General features: G+C 35.7%; 1 protein-coding gene across 1 annotated transcript in view; it reads left to right on the top strand.

Moving 5' to 3' along the window:
- The window catches only part of LOC138707521 (MOXD1 homolog 2-like), a 1,036,064-nt gene that overhangs the window by 669,955 nt on the left and 344,689 nt on the right, over positions 1–21,420 (top strand). The window contains exon 3 of the mRNA XM_069837046.1: positions 3,995–4,141. Within this exon, the coding sequence (XP_069693147.1) occupies positions 3,995–4,141 (147 nt within the window). The remainder of the gene's footprint in view (positions 1–3,994; positions 4,142–21,420) is intronic.

Genomic DNA, 21,420 nt, shown 5'->3' on the forward strand with positions numbered 1-21,420 from the left:
AATAATACTAAAGCAGGAAAGTTCGGCTTTACACCACACTGCTGCAAGAACCACTGACAGAACCTAACTCGTGCAGGGTAATCTGCTGGTGACAGGGCCTGCCTGTACACGTTGTAAATGATAAGGATACAATTGATATTCTTTCAACAGTCTCCAGACAGTCGTATGAGGAACATTGACTTGCAACGCTACCCTTCGTGTGCTGAGAGGAGTCATGTTCACAGCCTCCAGAATCTCCTCCTGTACTTCTGGAGTTGTAGATCTTGGTCGTCCCCTTCCCAAACCAGGAGAGTTAAATTTTCCATACTCGCACAGACGGTAATGGAGACGTACAAATGTCTTCCGATCTGGACATTGTCGCTGTGGGTACCTCTCCTGGTACAAACGACGAGCTAGCGCAGCATTGCCGTCCGCCTTACCGTACATGAAGTGTCTCTCTGCCTGCTCTTGATTTGAATACATGTCGCACAGTCTAACGCCTACACAACACTGAATGTAACCTTCGCCTCGGAATGAACTGTCAGAGTGCCCTCTTAAAGTCTACTTTGACGGCAACGACCTGCGGAGAGAAAAACGTTCCGGTGAATTTCAATGTTGTGAAGGCCATAACTCGGAAATAAAGCATTTCCAGACACATGTTGTAATGAACTATTTTGATTGTCTACATGTGGGAAATACATACCTGAAATTATGCCCCGTATTTTTCAAACACCCTGTATATACTGTGAATTAAAATTGAATAGCATTATTCTTTATATATTTTCTTCGTTTTCGTATATAATTGTATATATGTAGGATAGCGTGGGGCAAAAGCTACTCGTTTTAACAACAGTCGATTAAATAAAATTAGCTATTGATAAGGCTTCGAAGAAATTTATCTAGATGAGATGCTGCGTGTTTTGTGCGAGATCGTGCGTATTTGCTTGGTTTCCGCACAAAACCAATCCGCGGAAAGTCTAAAATTCCACATTCAGTACATCCCAACCTAACACACAACAATTTCTCTCTTCTTACCGCTAAAGTGACATATTGATTTTACTGCTTTACGCTTTTAACATATAATTTTTAGAGACGTTCAATATAGTAACAATTATAAATTGGAAACTTACCACTGCAATTTCACCTAAATTACACTGTTAATTATTGTTTTTAAATATTTGCAAAAATTAAGTAAACTCAACAACTCCACTAAAGTTACTGCATTCGTGATGCAAGTAACATTAAGGAAGCCGTGAAAATATCAACAAACTTGCCGATGTTATTATTGCAATATGTTATATAAATAATATTGTTAAAATATTAAAATGAAAAATAAATCATTACATAACCTTACCGTTTTTTTTAAGTTCGCATTTATAGACTGGGGGGAAGACAGACCTATATCACGGCCTGCTGGAGTATAGTAAACACAGAAAACATTTTAAGGCAACAATGTTGAAGATAGTTATTTTTCTTTTGCTAATTTGCCGTTATTGAACAGAAACCAAGATGGAGATTTCATTGCAACTAATTAGAAATTCCTCTTTCAGGTATGTAATAAACGATCTTCGCACAAAATAATGTACGATACACGTGCGGCATGTTTTCTTTCAATTCTCGGAAATTAAAAAAGCTCAACTACGTTTCGCTTTTTCACACATTTCCTCGAACATGAAAACTTCAACATACCGCTCTTGTAACGAATATTACTATTTAAGTGTTCCAGATCATTTTAAGCCATGAGTCACTCAGAAGTATGCAATTAAAATAATTCAGTGTTAGTGAATTCAAGATGTTAACTAATATGTGGGTGAGTTTTGGCGAATGGATAGAAGACCTAAACACAAAAACACGCAAAAAATTCAGGTAAAGATATAGGCTCTCGAATTACGCTTTGCTTTTAATTGCAGATACATTTTATTTCATATGGCACATATCTTACATTAATGGGTCATGTTTATTAAATAAATTGGATAAGCTTGTAAAAATTATCACCTACTCATTATTATCACCAGTAAAATTAATAACAATATGTTTTTTTTTATTTATGGGGACATTTAGAGGCATTTGTGTGTACAGGACCTATTGGGAACATTGAAAATCTTCACTAGCTAAAGAAGGATATAAACAGAAACGGGATACTTCTAATATAGCATATCGCTAAATTTTTGTTTAATAAACGATGACGTAACAACATGGCCGTCATGGCATCACATTATGACGGCAGTGACGTCACAACACGGCCGACGTAAAAACAATACAAATAAATAGAACTATAAAAAACAATAAGTACACACATTTTCACAATATCCCATTGTAAAAAAGAGCCCATCTGCTCGTATTGACAGTAGGATATCAACAAAATTGAACGATGTTGCATTTTCAAAAAGAATCCAGCCGCTTTTATTGACAATGGGATATCATTTATCCATTTTACATTATTTAATACCAGAACTGTTCGGAAGATCGTTGACTTTTCAGTATTAGTTTCTTTGTTGCTATGCGACTTTTGAACGAAACATATATTCACCTACTTTTCAAGGGAAATTATGTGACTTACGTCGTCAATAGCAAGCAACATTGTCACGGTAAAATCAATTTACTTCCCTAAAAACAAGCTATTAACAACATATTTACGGCCGTGAGAATGGAAAAACGTAATGACTTACCATCGAAACACTTGATATACTGATGTATCATTTAAACTAAGTACAATAAACGGATTGACAATAAAAATTTACACACATACCAAACTGACCACTATAATCCACAGCCATCTAAATAAACTAATACAACAAACATCGTTATAAAACGCTCAATATTTCCCGGCAAACACAAAAAAATAGTAATCATAGCAACTGATGATGTTAGTCTTATGACATCATCTCTTCTCTAATCTAGCGAACATAAAATTCTCATAAACTCGTTACCGATATCCTGTAGTCCAGGGTTGGGCAGAATTATGCACTCTGTGCTTGCACGGTGTACTACGAGAGAAGTGTGCTTATAGAGTGCACGAAAACCGGTTTATTCAAGTTGCGGTACGTACTGTATGTTTCAAAAGAAAATGTTATTCTACCAAATTAATAAGAATACAAAGTAATGAAACACTTCCTTAAACATAAAACAAAACATGTCTGTTACACATTAATTCATATTACTCAATTTCTCAAGATTTGTAGAAACTGTATTAGCACAAGCTATGCGAAGAACTGCCGTTAAAAGCCCATCATTTCTTGTTTGAGATTTGTTTATTTTCGTAATAGAAAATAACTGTTCACATCTGTAAGTGGAACCAAATAAACACAAAACTTTCTCACACAGCTTATGCAGATTGGGAAAGCGTCCTCTTGGGAATCCGTCATAAAACTGCATAAGACTCGACCTTGAATCATATTTCGCTCGCATCTCTCGATCACATCGCAGGTCAATCAATTTACACTATAATGAAGGGGGGACGTTATCAATAATCAGTTGGAATCAGAACATGTAGCAAAAATACGTAAATCCATTTACAGGCAATCAAAATCGTGGAACATCGATGAAAATTCATCTAATAGACCGGATAGAATACATGCGTACATTTCGAAATTTTCATTGTTCAAAATTCTATGCGCTTAGGTAAGGTTGGGAAATGATATATTTCGCCCTTTTGCATTTGACGTATCCATAACAGCAATTTCTCCTTAAAAGCTGCAATTCTATCTGCAAATTGTGTATTAGAATTTCTTTTCCCTGAAGTCCTAAATTCAGCTCATTTTAAAGCTGTAAGATCTGTTATAGCTGCTGGCACACTACAGCGCTCGCACTTGCAATTCCCCGTGCGCACGGAGGGCAAATGCACTCAAACGCCCATCGCTGCTGTAGTCAAATAGACCCAATATTTTAGCTCATTTTTATGTCCTCCACTCATCCCAAAAGTTTTCATACACATTAGTTAACACCCTGTATATGTAGTGCATATTCATAACGTTCGGAGACCAATTATTTACTACAGGTTTATTTTTCATTGCAGGACCGATACGCACAGGAGAGAGGCGAACCTCAGCTGGACCCTAGTCAAGACTACGAACTGTTGCTGGGATACGAGAATGGAACACACACGGTCATCAGGTTTCGAAGACGATACGACACCTGCGACCCACACGACTACACCATCACGGTAAGTCTCCATTCATTTCTTGTGTTGCATGCCAGGCTTCCCGCGATAGAACTAATGACATCTCTCATACAGATGAAGAGGCAAGACCTGACATGCGAGCTGTTCGATAGGAGAAAGAATGAGCTGTCAGAAAGAGAGTTTGTTTCATGATGGTTAATGCTAAACGAATCTACCGACACGCAAGTTCATCTCGGACTAAAACCTGTCTTCCCCCTCCATACCCATTGCTGGTATAGCCACGGCACGTGATAAGGTCGCAGAACAGGTCTTGTCTTCCCTACTGTACGTTAACTGCTGAGTAGTCTTAAACATAGACTGTAAAATGTCTCACTAATTTCTGAATCAAGTAATTCAAATAATGTACGTAACTGTCAAAAATTGTGAAATGCTTCCAAATACTTTCTAGTTAAAAATCCACATCATCCTAACCTACACCGACTATACAGGGTGTTTCCGAGGTGGTATTACAAACTTTCAGAGATGATGGCGAAGGGCACATGTATCAATTTGAGATAAGGAACCCTCGTCCAGAAATGACAGAGTCGGAAGTGATAAGCAGAAATAGTTGTGTGGAAATGGAATTGTAATATGGCACCACGTGCCCTCCTTACCTTAAACTTTGGAACAGTCGTGGAAAAATGATATGGGCCGGATGTCTCCTACGTGGGTACTTGCCCCGATACAATCTGTGAGCTTATCTCCTGTTCCCATTGGCTCATCCGTATTCGAAAATCAGGTCTGCTTATTTCGCTCTCGTATACTCCTCCATTTCACTACGACTGATAGACTGGACACTGCAACTTGTACACATACACTGCTGTCTACAGACGTGCATATTAGGACCGGCCATGTCCGTTACACGTTACGCTGTCTGCATTGCTTTAGTGTAGTTTCCTGTCCCCACCCCTCAGACAGCGCACTGAATGGAATACTGTAAGTAGACAACGTAAACAACGTCAGATGAATACAGTATGTGTAAGATGTACAGATAAATACACATAAATAAGGTGTACAGAGGAATAAAATTATTTCATTTCCACACAACTATTTTTGCTTGTAACTTTCGACTCGGTCATTTCCGGACCAGGGTTCCTTATCTTAAATTGATACATGTGCCCTTCGCCATCATTCCTGAAAGTTTGTAACACCACCTCGGAAACACTCTGTATATAGCCTTTTTCTCTGCTTTATACTCCACAGGCTATATTCTGGTAAAATTCGCTATAGTAAATGCAGTCTACACTATTTTAAATATCATCCGAAATAAAAAAGTGAATATGTCTCGTCAAGTATAGTGGAAGTGATACAACTGTGAGCATTGATGGGGGCAATAAAATACAGTGAAATAAAATAATATATGTTTTGCAATTAAGTATATCAGGGGTCAATAGCAGCATTTGGACTCTCATTGTCTTGAGAAGGGTTGCGAGAATTCCTAATGGCATGAAATAACGATAGGGCCTAGGTAACAATCATGTTACTTAATTTACAAAGAAAACCGTAGGTCATTGAAAAACTGCAAAAGATAAATCGTTAATAATCAATTCCCTAATACCTAGGGAACTATATTCCGTCCGCAGGAGTACGGAGATAAGGTTAGTTGTTCATAGAATATATTCGATTGTCATATTTGGCGCGTGGCACAGGTTCTATCATAGAACACTTTCATTTTGTGAGCTAGTTGATGTTCTATTCATGATTCAAAACTAGACCACAAAGCCTGTTCAAAATGCATTATAGTGATAAATATTGATACTGCGATGACCTTTCCTACTGGTAAAATTCATGTTCTGGGAATAATAAGTTAATTAAGTAGTAAAATATCGTTGGAATCGAAAAATATTGGGAATAAATTTGAATATGGAAAAAAAATTCCTTCCTAGGCAGGATTCGAACCACGAAAGTCTTGGTTACCAGTCTATCATGCTCTGGAGTGAACAAGGCTCTGAAATCAGCTACAAGGGTCGGTTCGGTTTTTTTTTTGCCACTACTGTACATCAAAACTTATAGTACGTATTCTATAAATTGATTAGGCAAATTGTTTGGTTTTTAACATTCTTTATTTCGCTATAACCTCTTTAACTCTGAATTTAATACTATGAAACTTATTTAACATTTATAGTGTCTGTTCAATTTTTCGCTTTTTACGTAATTACAAAATAGTGAATTATATACATTCTTATACAATAAAACTATTTCAATTAAATATTAATTTAAACTCAAAATAACGTTATTACGAATACACATTCTGTAACTCAATCTTCATTTAAGTTGTTATCTTTTTTAGTAGGTTATTTTATGACGCTTTATCAACATCTTATGTTATTTAGCGTCTGAATGAGATGAAGGTGATAATGCCGGTGAAATTAGTCCGGGGTCCAGCACCGAAAGTTACCCAGCATTTGTTCATATTGGGTTGAGGAAAAACACGGAAAAAATGTCAACCAGGTAACTTGCCTAGACCAGGAATCGAACCCGGGCTACCTGGTTTTGCGGCCAGACGCACTAAGCGTTACTCCACAGGTGTGGACTAAATTAAGTTTACAGTAATGTTAAGTAATGTGTTAAATGTTACGTAGGCCTATTTACAGTAATTTGATCTAAAGGTATCTGATGAGACGTTTTTGTTTACATTCTTCTCTCGTAAGTCTTGCGATGTGGAGTTACACTCACCCCCACTGAAGAGCAATGACCTCAAGGAGCACTGCTAGTCTGCAGTATTGCAACACGTCACATTTCTTATTCATAAAACTATTGGACGTATCAAAAACTTGTTTGACAAAACTTGTTCGCTCTGACTTGATCTGTTACCTTTGTGAATTAATATCATAAGTTTCCTTCAACCCTGTATAAATCCGCTTCAGTATTCTTTCATGAATAGGCCTACGCATAATTCTCGAATTTACTCGTTTTTAACTCCTGACAGCTCCCAAATGGTAGGAAACTGAAATAAGTATAAATGCTTGAGATTCTGATTGCCAAGGAACTACATCTCCTCTTCAGCGTAAAGGACCAGCATCAAGAGCGAGAAAACTGCGTTCCATTATTCATTACAGATTTTAAAGTCCAAGATAGTGGTCATAAGCCATCTTCATGCCTTCCCTTTAAGTTGCAAGCCTCTTGGAGACAAAGGATTCTTTTTAAGTCCAGAGGCAAGATGGTAGGTTGAGCTCATATAAAGAGGATTATTGAGTTAAAGGACTGCCGAGAAAGGTAGTGTGTAAAATATATTATTTAGGACTTCTCTTTCGCGCAGATTTGTGGAGGACGTTGAAGTGTAACATGAGTGAGAATTCAGTTCTGAATCTCATAGCCGTTTCTCGTAGAAGTACCTGGAAATTTTCCATTTCCGTTGCGAATATGAAGGGTCCTTTCGTGAACTTTTAAGAGAAGATGTTCTGAAAGGGCGTAGATATACTTGATGGCATACATAGAGCTATGACAAATCCTGTTACAATTTCAATTGCTAGATATAAACCTAATACAGTGAAACCTGTTCAAGACGGAAATGATATGACCCTAATTTTTTCCCGTTGTGGACAGGTTTCCGTGTTATTCAGATGTGACGTTAAAATGGAATATTTTATCATTTGTACAAATGAAATAACAAAATGGCATGCCGCAAACTGCAAGAAGTACAAGATGTTCTGTTTAATACTACTCACCAGAGTGCTGCATTGGAGTTAAATCGCTCGCTTGAACTCGGTCGAGTGTCGCACCCTCGAGTGAGATACGATCGGTCGTGATACGCTCGTAATAAATAGAAGCACAGTACAAGGTCATCTCACCGACATGTCTTTTCTTGTATGGAAGACGACAAATAAGATACACGTATGTTTTGCTCAAACGGTAAAAATAAGGCTTTATTTTCTGCGTTTATGACAAACGTTTAATGGAACAGTTAATGGAACGTACCAAAACAGGAACATGACGTTATAAATAAAATAGTATGAAAAACTTCGATATACAGTTATTGTTGCTAATTAATAATTATTAAATATTTGATTTACCACATATATAATATGATAGGTCCATACATAGTGTTCCGCCTATATACTGCGACAATGTAGAAACGTTTTACAAAATATTATTGATATAGCAGTAGATTAATAATAATATTAGTACAGAGATAACGTCACAGAACATATAATAAAACGAATAATCATGCTGCGCAACTGTTACAGACGCAAAGATTGATACACTAATTATTAGAGATTATTATTATCATTATTATTATTATTATTATTATTACTAGAAAACAGGATACAGTTCTTGCATTATCGTGATTGTGTTCTCCGTTTATAATAATTACATTTACATCCAATAACATCTATCAGATGTGGCAAAAACAAACTCACTCCTGTGTGGAAAAAAAAAAAACATTTACCTACAACATTTATGTTATATTTTAAAGCAAGTTTTGTAGCTGTACTATGGAGAGGTCAGTTAAACACTGCAAAGTTCAGAAATGATAAACATATATGATGTTACTACACAGTTCATCACTGTATCAAGAACGAATGTCTAACGCTCGGCTTATACCGTTCGAGGATTTATCGCTCGTGACAATTTTACCCATCATGCATGTGCGCTACCTATCGGATTATGGTATGAACTACTTGGCGCTCGAGCGAAAACGTCCGATGCAGACCTCTGCTACTCACATTAAATCAACTTTCTGCCGCTTATTCCTTGGTGCGTCATCTTGATGAAAATTTCATTTTCTCTGTAAATGTTATTGTAATTCATTTATTAAACGCTACTGTTACTATTACGATTACTAATCACACTAAATTTAATATCTAACACTGCGGCATAGAACTGTACTTTATATCGCTGCACATTATTAATTTGACTAGAAGCCTCCCATTAGAAGCCTTGAATTCTGTCTTAATTAATTTATTTTCCAGTTCAAGGGTTTGCTTTGCAGAATAGGTCCAGAAATTGACATGGTCTTTCAAATGACATGAAGAACTCACTCCCACAACATTTCATTTATTTTCTTATAACTGGTTCTTTCCTGTTTCCTTTTATGTCACCATTATTGGCCGCAAGCCACTCACTCATGATATTAATGTTTATTAATTAAAGTATCACACCTGAGTTTTCCACAACCGAACTTCAAAATTATATCACATGCACTTCGTTTCTCATTTGCCTTTAAGTCGATAAATTTCACTTCATCACTTAATGATAGTGCAACATTTTACGCAAAAATTGTTACCACGAAATCACTACACTTGCGCTCTGCCCAGTTTCGACAGTATACAGGTGTGAAGCTTGAAAATCTTTGAAGGAACTCATCTGTCTACTGAAGAGGGTATTAAAATGTATGAACGTCATGCTAACAAACTCTCATACTCTCTAAAAATTCTGTAAATAAATCTTGTTTTTATCTTAATAACTTATCTAATTATATCGTACATTCCTTAAATTTGCACATTGTTTCAAAATATAGTTTACATTAAAGTAGTGTGTCCAAAATATTAATTTTGTCTTGCACAGTAGCAATTTCCGTTTCAGCGTTGGACAGTTTCCGTTTTGTTCAGGAAAAATTACACATAATACATACGAATTTGGCCGGAACCAATAAATTGTTCCGAAATAGACAGAATTTCGGATTATTCAGGTTCCGATTTTAAAAGGTTCCACTATAATAATTCAGGGTTTCGTTGGCTTCTAAGGTAGTTTCGATGATACCTATTTAAAACATGAATTAGCATCGTTTTAGGAAACACGATTTTTAAGCTCCAATCAGAAAATAATTCTGTTTTCTATCCCCAAGTCTTGTTATTATGGTTTCATTAATAAACTTCTGGTATGTAATCGTGAAAACTCTGTAACTAATTCAACAGTTCTTATCATAAATACACGTCAAAAAATAACTTACATACTCCATCGGTAAGTCTATCGTGCTATCAAAAAGAAGTGCGTTAGAAGGAATTAAACATTTTAATAACCTCCCTTTGGATATAAAAACTCAAACCCAAAACACAAGATTATTTACGGTCAAATTACAGAAGTACCTAATTTCTCACGTCTTCTATTCTGTAGGTAAATTTATGACATTCAACAACGCTTCACGAATGTTCTGTCTTGTATTAAGTATTGATATTAATCAATATTTGTTGCTAGAAAACCACTTATATTGGAAAATTCAATGAATTCTCCATTGACAATTCAGCCAGACCACAAGTTTAATGTCTTTATCGTTGCTACACTCCTAATCCTGAATGGTAAACACAGTTAAAGATGGTACCTCAAAATTGCATTCAGAAAATATAAAAGCTAAAGATATCACTTTATTTACGCAAAACTTGCAAGCCAAGAGAAAGCCCTCCAATGAGATCACAATGTTAAACTCTCTATATCAGAAATCTTTGATACAAGCAAAAAATGTTCCAATTAGCTGGAAAAAAAATCAGTGAATAGATCAAGGTTAGTTTAATTAAAATACAATTTGTAACATGCCTTGTTTCTTCGGACCCCTTAGAAATCTATCGCGGAGCCTGCTAGACATCAAAGTTTTTATTTGTTTCTATATTTGGCTACATAAAATAATAATTTGTTAGGTCCTGAAGAATAATATGAAAAAAGTAAATAGCAAAAAGTTATGTTTCAGGGTGTTTGATAAGTATGTGGAGCAAATTAGTTTCAATAGTTTTCAAATTTGTAGTAGTAATGATTTTCCAGAAAAAATTTAAATTCAGAAAAATGTTAATAATGCGTATAATTTTTCACCATATGTGGTGAAACGTTGTACAGGAGCTATTTATATACAGTATGATAGGTGTGCAAATTTTAAAAAATCTAGCTGAAACTGTTTTAAAAAATCAAATTTCAACCCAGTGTATCCTTAAAATTTGAGTTTTTGGTGGAAAAACACTGTGCTTTGTGGTGGGTTTCAGCAAGGCACCCCCTTTTCCCATACCGGAATTCCAGCATTGAGCCTTTAATAATCACTATCATGCAGTGCTATGTGCAACAAGGTGCAACAACAGTCTAATATATACAGTCACGAAGCTCAATACGTAGTAAATATGCATCCATAGATAGTTGCTCACCACTGGGATCGCTAATATCGCCTCATTACATATTCTTAATCTTATACAGTTTCAGTTGCTAGAAATTGGAACTCGCTACCGAGTGATGTAAGGGGTTGTTGGACAGTAACTTCAATTAGGTCCAAATTACATAAATTCTTAATTTACAAATTAATTGCTGATTAATATTTAATACATACAATGAATCTAACATCTGTCCATTCTTATTATTATCATTAATTTCTCTAAATACATTTACAAAACCTCTAATGGCAATTAAATTAATATTCTCATTATAGAAATATATTTTAAATTTATATATATATTTTTTTTCTCCCTGTAACATAGTTCTAGTAAGTTTATATTAAATTAATTTACATCATTTTACTAGCTATCTCAAATCTCAAATTAATTATAATTGATTGAATTAAATTAGCTCATATATTAAGTTACTACTTTACCTTATAGGTTTATCTAAATTTAAATAAATATGTTATCTACTAGAGTCTACGGCAATTCGGAAGGCGGGTTGTCTGCTAGCGTTTGCGTCGAGAGAGACAGATAGAGAGAGCAAGGCAGCGTACAACATTGCCACATCGTACTTCACGCACGTGCAATACAAATAGCGCAGTAGAAAATTTAAATTATCAAAAGACAACAATGACCTTAGCCGTTGATTACTGTAAGCATGACACCAAACAAAACCTCTTTCCTTCACTAACAATATTCTTTGCACGGTTCTCAATCCCACACCACATGCTTCTGCAGTCGTTTCTTGCACGTTGGCAACGTTGCTGCCAGCATCAAGATGGCCGGCAGCGTTCTGCTCGTTAACTTTTTTATAATAATTATACACCTTAAACACTATTTTCCGCGCTTGCTTGTGTAACACTTGTGTTTTTACAGTCTCTTCTTCCATTTATTTACCTTACATACACATAGTAAATGTTAGTTTTACTTATTCAGTGTATTGAAACACTCGCACGTGAACAAACGAACTCGGGAAGTGCTTGTTATAGACTGATTCTGATTGGTTCTACTGTACAAGCTTGTGACGTCACATACCAGAAATGCTACGGCGCATATAGAAGCTAACCGCCTTCCGAAATGGCGTCTAGTCTAGTCGTTAAAACTTAACTGAAGAATATTGCTTGGAGAACCTTTTAAATGTAGTGTAAATATTCGTAATTTAAATATGTATTGTATTGATTAAGGCTGGTTGAGTGGAAGAGAAGGTCTTATGGCCTTAACTCTGCCAGCGAAAATAAAACATTATTATTATTATTATTATTATTATTATTATTATTATTATTATTATTATTAATGCGAAATAGTACCGGCACAGTCTATTGTTCCTAGCACCCTCACAACTCAAGCTTCGTGACTGTATGTACTAGACTGTGGTGCAACTAGGGCAACACCTACGGCGAGAAATAGAACTAAAGCATTGGCCCGTTACTCATAAACGCTTCGGTAACTGGCGCAAAGTGAAGTACCCACCATTGGTAAAAAAAAAAAACCGGTTCTGCCTGTGCAAGGTTCGTTATTAGACAGGAAGACAAAAGCGTATCGTATTGTTTGGAATTGTTGCAATGCGGACAACGTTCCATTATTGAATTTCCTTACAAGGATGCGATGTTTACATGATGAATGGCTGTTCTCATGAGACGGTCCCGTGCCCTGTAAAAAGTGTTGCCAGCTGCCGCATCGGCAGAAGTTACGTTGCCGTACAGCTTGCGCTTTTCGGTGAGTTCTCACAACTCTATGTTTTTGTCCCAGGAGTTTAATCTAAATGAATGTCGCTCTCACGTATACATTGTTCCAGGCCATACGCACGAGGTGTGAGTGTGAGGACTGTACTGTGTAGTCTGCTAAATTAGGTTAAGAAACTGGGGCAAAAAGATGAGACGAGATTCAAACAAATTGTAATGCCATATGAGTAACATCTGTGTGGGTTTTCTACCGTTGTAACACAAGTTTTCTTCATCTCTAGTGGAACATTTTTCCTCAAAACAAGCCTTGCAGCAAGAAATGCGTGTGTTTATACCTGGTTAAAATATATCCAGGAAAGAGGAATTTCTAAGTGGTTACAAGGATTGAGGATGCTGCTTTTACAATTGCAATGTACGAATTGTTGTAAGAAGGGAACTATTCATTAGGTCATATCACAACCTCTCCTCAAACTGACCACATTGTTATGGGGAGGTACGTCCACCGTTGTGGCTGAGGGGTTAGCGAGTCTTAACGGCTGGTTCACAATAAACCGGGAACGAGAACCAGAATGAAAACGAGAAGCAGAAAACGTGAATATGAAAATTGTTGATTCACAATAAACCGAGAACATAGACGACTATGCATATCGATATGCATGTCAATAACGATATGTAAAGTCTATATTACGCATTCTGATGTTATTTGTGTATAACTGACCAATGGCGTTCTCTCATGAGTACAAGGCAGCCAACATAAAGACAGGTTAACCAACTTCGAAATTTCAACTGAAACAATTCATTAGGTACGGTACTAATAAATATGCCCATGCATCTTTATTATCACAACCTATTTTAAGTCTACCATAACGTAAAATAATTAGAGAAGAAACATTTGTAATAGAACAAAAATGAACACAACAGTAGTTATTGGATTTAAGCATGAATATGTAGTTTGTAATACAACCAATACAGTAATAAAATATGATTCGCTTCCGATCGGTGTTCAAAGATGCAGCTATTGAAAGCCACGTATTCCCCTTCATTTCCTCTTCTTCATACAAGGCACGCTTCTTATCGTAAACGTAAGGATTTTCCTCAACACTCAATATTAGAGAATCTCATCAAATAAAACTAGTTCCATGATGCACAGCACAGAACAAAATAATTCGTAGGTTATGTCACGGTCTTCTTGCTACAAAATATGACGACAAAATAGCTTTTAGATGGCAATAGAATGAATCTAGTGGGCTGTGATCGGAAACGTGAACGCCAAAATTGAAACTTGGCCAACTCTCCGTTCCCGATCATGGGCTCCGGCAAGCTTTTCGTTAATAATTCTGAATGCTCACATTTAAATGTACACATTGTAACAATTTTACCGTTTTCGTTTTCGTTCAGATTCTCGTTTCCGGTTTATTGTAAATCAGCCTTAACTCCGAACCGGTCCCGGGTTCGATTCCCGGTCAGGACGAGTTCCCTGAGTGAGGTTTTTTCAGTTTTTTTTCCTCACTCCTAACTTTATCAGGCGATTGGAACCCCACTCATTTTCGCCACTGCCTTTCCTCCCCCATCATCCTTTCCTCATCATCCCGTTTCTGGTTTTTTAGATCACTCTACAGACTGCCTCCCGGAACTACTGGCTCTCTCGACCGGCCTCCGTGGAATGTAGCTAAGCGACGTTGGATGGCTTCTGCAATGAGCACCCGAGGCGGACCTACTCGGGGGAGGAGTTTGGGCTCGGACCGTCAGGGCGGCCTTGGGGGAAGTTGCCGAAGTAGGACTGGTATATGGATTTCTGTTGGCTATATGGACCGGTCGTTAGAGAGTCATGTGGTTGGATTGGTGCGCGTCGGGGATCTGTGGCACGCAACTCATTCCATATCGAGGGTTAGCGCAATAGATCTCAACAGGTCGCAGTGCTGGGCCATCCGTGCCCCTCTTACTTAAATTCCATTCCATGGGGAAGTACAAATTTGCAATTATATGAGTAAAGGTGCGAAGATGGTTAAATTTGATGGAAAATCAGTAAATGAACAAAAAAAAATAGCCTTCAAAATACCATTTTCTTCGAAATGTGAAAACTTATTAGGCTTATTTGTTATTAACGGAGAAAAACTCGCTCCGGCGCCGAAAATCGAACTAGGTTCTCCCGTTCTACGCACTGAACTTTTCTTTTCTTGTCTTTACCCATGCATTTCACTAATTCAACCTCTATAATTATACTTATTTTAGTCTTCTATTTAACGGCCCTGCTTCAACTACAACGTTACTTTGCGTCTGTGAAATTGATGATAGAGAGATGGTAATTTGGCGAGTTGAGGCCAAGAATTCGCTATGGATTGCCTGAGAATCACCTTAAAGTTTGGAAGATCGTTGAAAAAAGCCATCCAAATAATCAGCTATATGGTGTTTCGAACCCATGGCCGATCACAGAGCCTTGCTCCCTATCCCTGAGATACGCCCGTGTTTACACCCTATAGATCTATGTAACACCTAGTCCCTTAAATAACTTCTTAAGCCACGTTAGACGCAGGGAAATAAATGACTTTGAGAATTTATCATTTTTCGCTGTATTCTCTATGGTTCTGTCTGAGCTCATTTTCTCAGATATTGGCAGAATTCACCGGTTTATGAGAGCTCCAGCACAAAAAGAGAAAAAATCAAGCTATGAGAAAATTACATCAAGTCAGAAATAGACGAGAAAATCCTTCAGAAGATGAGACGGCTACTCCACAGTTCTGATTACAATCCAATCAGGCCCGCGAGGTACAATTAAAGTAGCTGAAAGTACATTTCTGACGGCACAATTGATAGTAGGGTCTTATCACGTAAGACAACAGTTTGTAGATGAATTGCATTCCTCACTCTATGTAGTCATACATTATGGTACATTAAAGTTATAGCATCATTTTCTTTGATTTATTTTTATTTTGTAGTATGTGTGATACTGGTTAAATGTTATGGATTGCAAATACACTATTCAAATATGCTTCTTTAATATATTACGAGCTTAATGAGCTACATTAGCGGTTTATGAATTCCATTTACTTTTAAAGAAATTAAGGAAATATGTCAACAACAATTAGAGTCTGTAATTAAACAATTATCTACAGATGCAAACTAATTTTTATGCTCGACCATGCCGAAATGTTGTAATTATACACCTGGCAGCAGCCCTTTAATGGAACTCATTGAAGTACATCTATTCATTAAAGTTCAGGTATTCCACCAATCAGAAAACACCATTGTAGCAATATGAAAGCGCAAGTATCGATTATTCTCGGATATGCAATCGAAAGACAACTAGCGAAATGTCACGGAGGCTGAAAATCCAATATTCTTGCAGAAGGCTATGTTCCGTTACTATAATAATTAGCGTTAATTGTAAATAATATTCAAATAAATTCAATTTGTCATCTCGTTTTTCAATGTCTAAATCAATTTCAAGGTTATATCAAGATTAATGTTTATTTTACTCTCTAGATTATATCAAGGTCAATATCGACATTTGTTTCTCGGAAAAAATCAATACTTTCGCGTCTGCGCACATCTCACAATGTACGATATATTGGACATGGTCAGTTCCGCTCCCCAGTCAGATAAGAATAACATGAATACTTATGAATAATTTCAAGTTAGAAATATGGTCGAGCATAAAAAGTCGTATAAAACTTGCCTATAATGGTAATTAAAACGCTCGTATTTAAATTGTGAAACTCGCTTGCGCTCGTTTCATAAACATACTCGCGTCTTAATTACTACCATTATAGGCTCGTTGCATAATGTACTATTTTACACATAGGCAAATAAAATTATACATCGTTTATTATTTCACCTGAAGTCATGAGGTCCCTCTGTTTTTATTTTACTCTCCCGTCTTCTTTTTATTATAATTGTATTTTCCTGAGCTCGTGTTATTAAAACGTTTTGCGTGTTTCTGCAGTTTGCAGCTTTTAAGTTACAGATATCAACCACAGTAACTTTGTAGAGAATTACGTGGAATGTTGGTTCTCAGAAATTAATAATTGCTGTTTTGTTTCCCAAATTGACTCTTAGCATTAAATGTAACTAGACTTATCTTCATTCACTTATTATTATTATTATTATTATTATTATTATTATTATTATTATTATTGTTTCTGTAATATCTATTATTTTCATATTTGCCGTATGTTCTTACACTGGTTGAGTGTAAGAGAGGGCCCTATGGGCAAAATGAATCTCTTACATAAATAAATAAACAAATATATGAGTACATAAATAGATAAATAAATGGATGGATGAATGAATGAATGAATGAATGAATGAATGGACGAAAATAAATTTTATTTATTTATTTATTTATTTATTTATTTATTTATTTATTCTGGTGTAGTTAAGGCCATCAGGCCTTCTCTTCCACAACATCAGGAATACAAATACAATAATAGAAATAAACAGAAAAAGAATACACTATATACAAAATAAAGCTACACAAGAAATAAAGAGAGAGGAAAAAACACTATAAACAAAGTAAAGCCACACAAAAATATACACAGGTTGCAGTCACACAAACTTTTAAAAGAGTTATTAAGTATCATAATTAATTGTATCCTCACTGATTAACTAACATAAACAAGAAACTTGCAATTTTAATCTAGATTAAAAAAGAAAAAGAAAAAAAAACACAAATCAATACTTCTGGCAGTACCTAAAAACATTAACTAAGACAAAATTGTCCAATTTAATTTTGAATTGTGATAAAGTCCGGCAGTCCCTGACGTCATTAGGTAACGAATTCCAGAGGCGAGGTATTTCTACAGTGTAGGAAGATGAGTATAAAGACGTTCTGTGATGAGGGATAGGAAGAAGTGCTTGATGTCGGTTTCGAAGTGTTGTAAGACATTGAAAGCGTGATAACAGATAATTCGGAGTAGAAGTATGCATGATTATAAACAGAAGAGACAGTGAATGTATTGTTCTACGTTCCTTCAGACGCACCCATGAAAGTAACTGGAGGGAAGGTGTTATATGTGCATTTCTAGGACGGCATTTTCCGAACATTCTGTAAAATGAGTATTAAACCGTAACGGGAAAATTTTTGGTAGAATCTTGTCACGTAAGGAAACTGTTTGCGGATGTCATTTATATTTGTTACTATTGCTCCAAGATATATAATAATAATAATAATAATAATAATAATAATAATAATAATAATAATAATAATAATAATAATAATAATAATAATAATGATTTATTTAACCTGGCAGAGTTAAGGCCATACATCCTTCTCTATCACTCAACCAGGAGTAAAAACTGCGTTACAAAAACACTACAAATTTACAAAGTACACTATAATTTTACACACAAAACTGAACAAGATAATAATAATAAAATGTAAACAACAAGTAAGAAAAAATCAGACATAATATATAACATAGAGAAAGAAAGAAAAAAGCATAATAAAATGTGAACAGCAGGTCAAAAATAAATGAGGCATACAAAGTATAAAAAAATAAGACAATTATTGATAATAATAATAATAATAATAATAATAATAATAATAATAATGATAATAACAATAATAATAATAACAATAATAATAACAGGCCTAATAGTAATAATAATACTAATAGTAGTAATAAAATAGTGCAGTACAAAGCATACAATGAATACAATATTTTTAAGTACACACAGTAAGGAAAATTATGATTATATATAGCTTAACTTATCACATTAGAGATATACCGTTATCGGAAAATATGAAAACAAAAGTATAAAATATAAATATCACTAGAACATAAAAAAAATGTGAATACGTGGAAACATGCAATACAACACTTGTCATAATAGTAAGTTAGTTTGGCAACTCGTCATAAGATAATTTTCTATCTTGGATTTGAAAGATTTCAATGTTCGGCAGCCCTTGACTTCAGGCGGCAGAGAGTTCCAGTGACGAGAGGTAGCAACAGTGAAAGATGAGGAATACAGAGATGATGTGTGAAGTGGAATTTCTAGCGTGTTATCGCGTTGTGATCGAGTATTAATATTATGATAGCGAGAGAGAGTATGAAAACGAGCGAATAAATAATAGGGGGATGAAGTGTGCATAATTCGATATAGGAGAGAAAGTGAGTGCAGATTTCTCCTCTCATGTAACCTAAGCCATGATAACTTCTCGAAAGAAGGTGAGATATGATCATAGTATCGAACATTACAAATGAAGCGGGCGCACGCGTTATGAACACGCTGTAGTTTCTGAGCGGAATCAATCCTGAGATCACTGAACAAAACGTCGCAATAATCGAAGTGAGGTAGAATGAGTGTCTGTACCAGCGTCTGTTTTAATTTAGATGGATAATGATACAATCTTTTTAGTGAATGGAGAATAGAGAATGCCTTCTTCCATTTATATTTAATATGCGTATCCCAACTGAGATTAGATTCGAAATGCACTCCGAGATTTTTTACGGTAGAGCTAAACGGGATGATTGTTTTATTCAGTTTCACAGGTGGAATATTCAGGTCGTTGACTTCAGGAATTAATCTACGGTTCGCGAACAGAATAGCCTGTGATTTACATGCGTTTAGGTTAAGCCCAAATTGTTGAGACCAGGAAGAGATGGAATCAAGATCTTCATTGAGACTATTAATGCTATCATTTAGTGCATCAGGACGGGCAGAAATATACAATTGAACGTCGTCTGCATATATTTGATATCTGCAGTGCTTAAATGATTTAGAAATTCCATGTATATGAATATTTTCACATTTTCTCATATATCCATTTCGTACTGTGTTCTGGTCACTGACATAATCATATACTTCGTTTTCTTCGGAATTTACTACCAAACTTATGTCATTACTAGCTTCACGTAAAATTCTCGTGTTTTCCGTAATAGTTCGTGAGTTTTCTTCTAAGGTATTCCAGTCATCCGCATAAACAAACAGCTGATGCAACCCATTTAATTCCAAACTCTCTCAGCTTTCCTTGACTTTTATAACGGCATATTCCAGAGCAAAGTTAAAAAGTAAATGTGATAGCGCATCTCCTTGCTTTAGTCCCCAGTGAATTGGAAAAGCGTCGGACAGAAACTGGCCTCTACGTACTCTGCTGTACGTTTCACTGAGACACATTTTAGTCAATTTAACTCTTTCTTGGGAATACCAAATCCAAAAAGGATATTATATAAAACCTCTCTCTAACCAAGTCATGTGCCTTTTTAAATCTATGAATAACTGATGTACTGTGCCCGACATATGACATTGCCACTGTGAATAACAGTACTGCTGTATTACCCTTAAAACTCTTTTGACGTTCATATCTGTAAAGTTCTTCTGTATCAGATGTTCCCTTCGACATAATTTAATTTCTATTTGTCGTATTGTGTGTAGCAGCAAGAGTTAAAATGTTACCAGACATGAAAAATGTCAGTTCAATTTTCTATGCGAAATATGATACCTATAAGGGAACAACTTAGAAAACTCCGTTGGTCTGCGCGTGCGTCAATCTTAAAGAGTGACACAATATACTAGTCATCTCTTCCTTCCTAACTGTTAACCAATAAAGGGACAAGGCGTTACTTACGTAGACTTTCAATGAAATAGAATATTTTCGCATTTTTATAGAGTAAGGGAGGGTATTGTCTGATACCATTTTGATGTTTCAAAATAAAGGTAATTGAAAGAAGTTAGAACTGGAATTACTTAGTATTATAATAACCTCTTGGGTTTCCTGCAGATTGTACATAAGTATTAGGTAATTTACATAATATGTATTTGCTCTATAACTTGCAAAGAGAAAACAGAAATAATATCATCACTGACAGAATGGGAAGCTAATGTCGGATACATTAGACATTATTATGTAGGAGGTATGATAATGCATTTAAAATAATATATTGCATATCAGAAACTATTACAATAGTGTTCTGTTTAGCCAACTGATATGCACGCCTTTTAACATCATTTCTGGTTCATCCAAAATATTTTCTCTCCATCATTAACACATAGTCAACTAGCTTCTCTTCAAGTGAAGCTGGCATATTGGTTTTCGTCCAAGTTTCGATTTAACGGCTTTGGTGGGCTCAGAGTTGGACCGTACATAATCAAATAATGTTGATCGAGGTACATTGAATCTTTTGGAAGCAGCAGGATAGCCCATTCTTTTCTCCCGTACTGCGACAATGGCATTTACCATATCTTCAGACTTCCATTTTTTTTAGACTGAATCTCTTTTTTCTTTTACTTTAGGCATCTAAAAATATCAGAAGAAGAAACAATTCGTTATTTCATAATGTTCGATTAATTAGAAAATTAATTACTTACATTAATTAAAAATACCCATGAGTAAACATGTAGTGGTTTGTTATAGAAAACATATAAATGGGTTTAAGGCAGCTTTTATGTAGCGAGCAGCATTGAAAGACAGCCGACAATGCCCTCGGCTAGTATCCGACATTGCCTTCGGCTAGTATCCGACATTGCCCTCAGCTAGTATCCGAAATTGGCCGACTCTTCACAAACAGTAAAACAAGCCAGCTGC

This window comes from Periplaneta americana, chromosome 10 (genome assembly GCF_040183065.1).
Source record: "Periplaneta americana isolate PAMFEO1 chromosome 10, P.americana_PAMFEO1_priV1, whole genome shotgun sequence".
Classification (NCBI taxonomy): Eukaryota; Metazoa; Arthropoda; class Insecta; order Blattodea; family Blattidae; genus Periplaneta; species Periplaneta americana.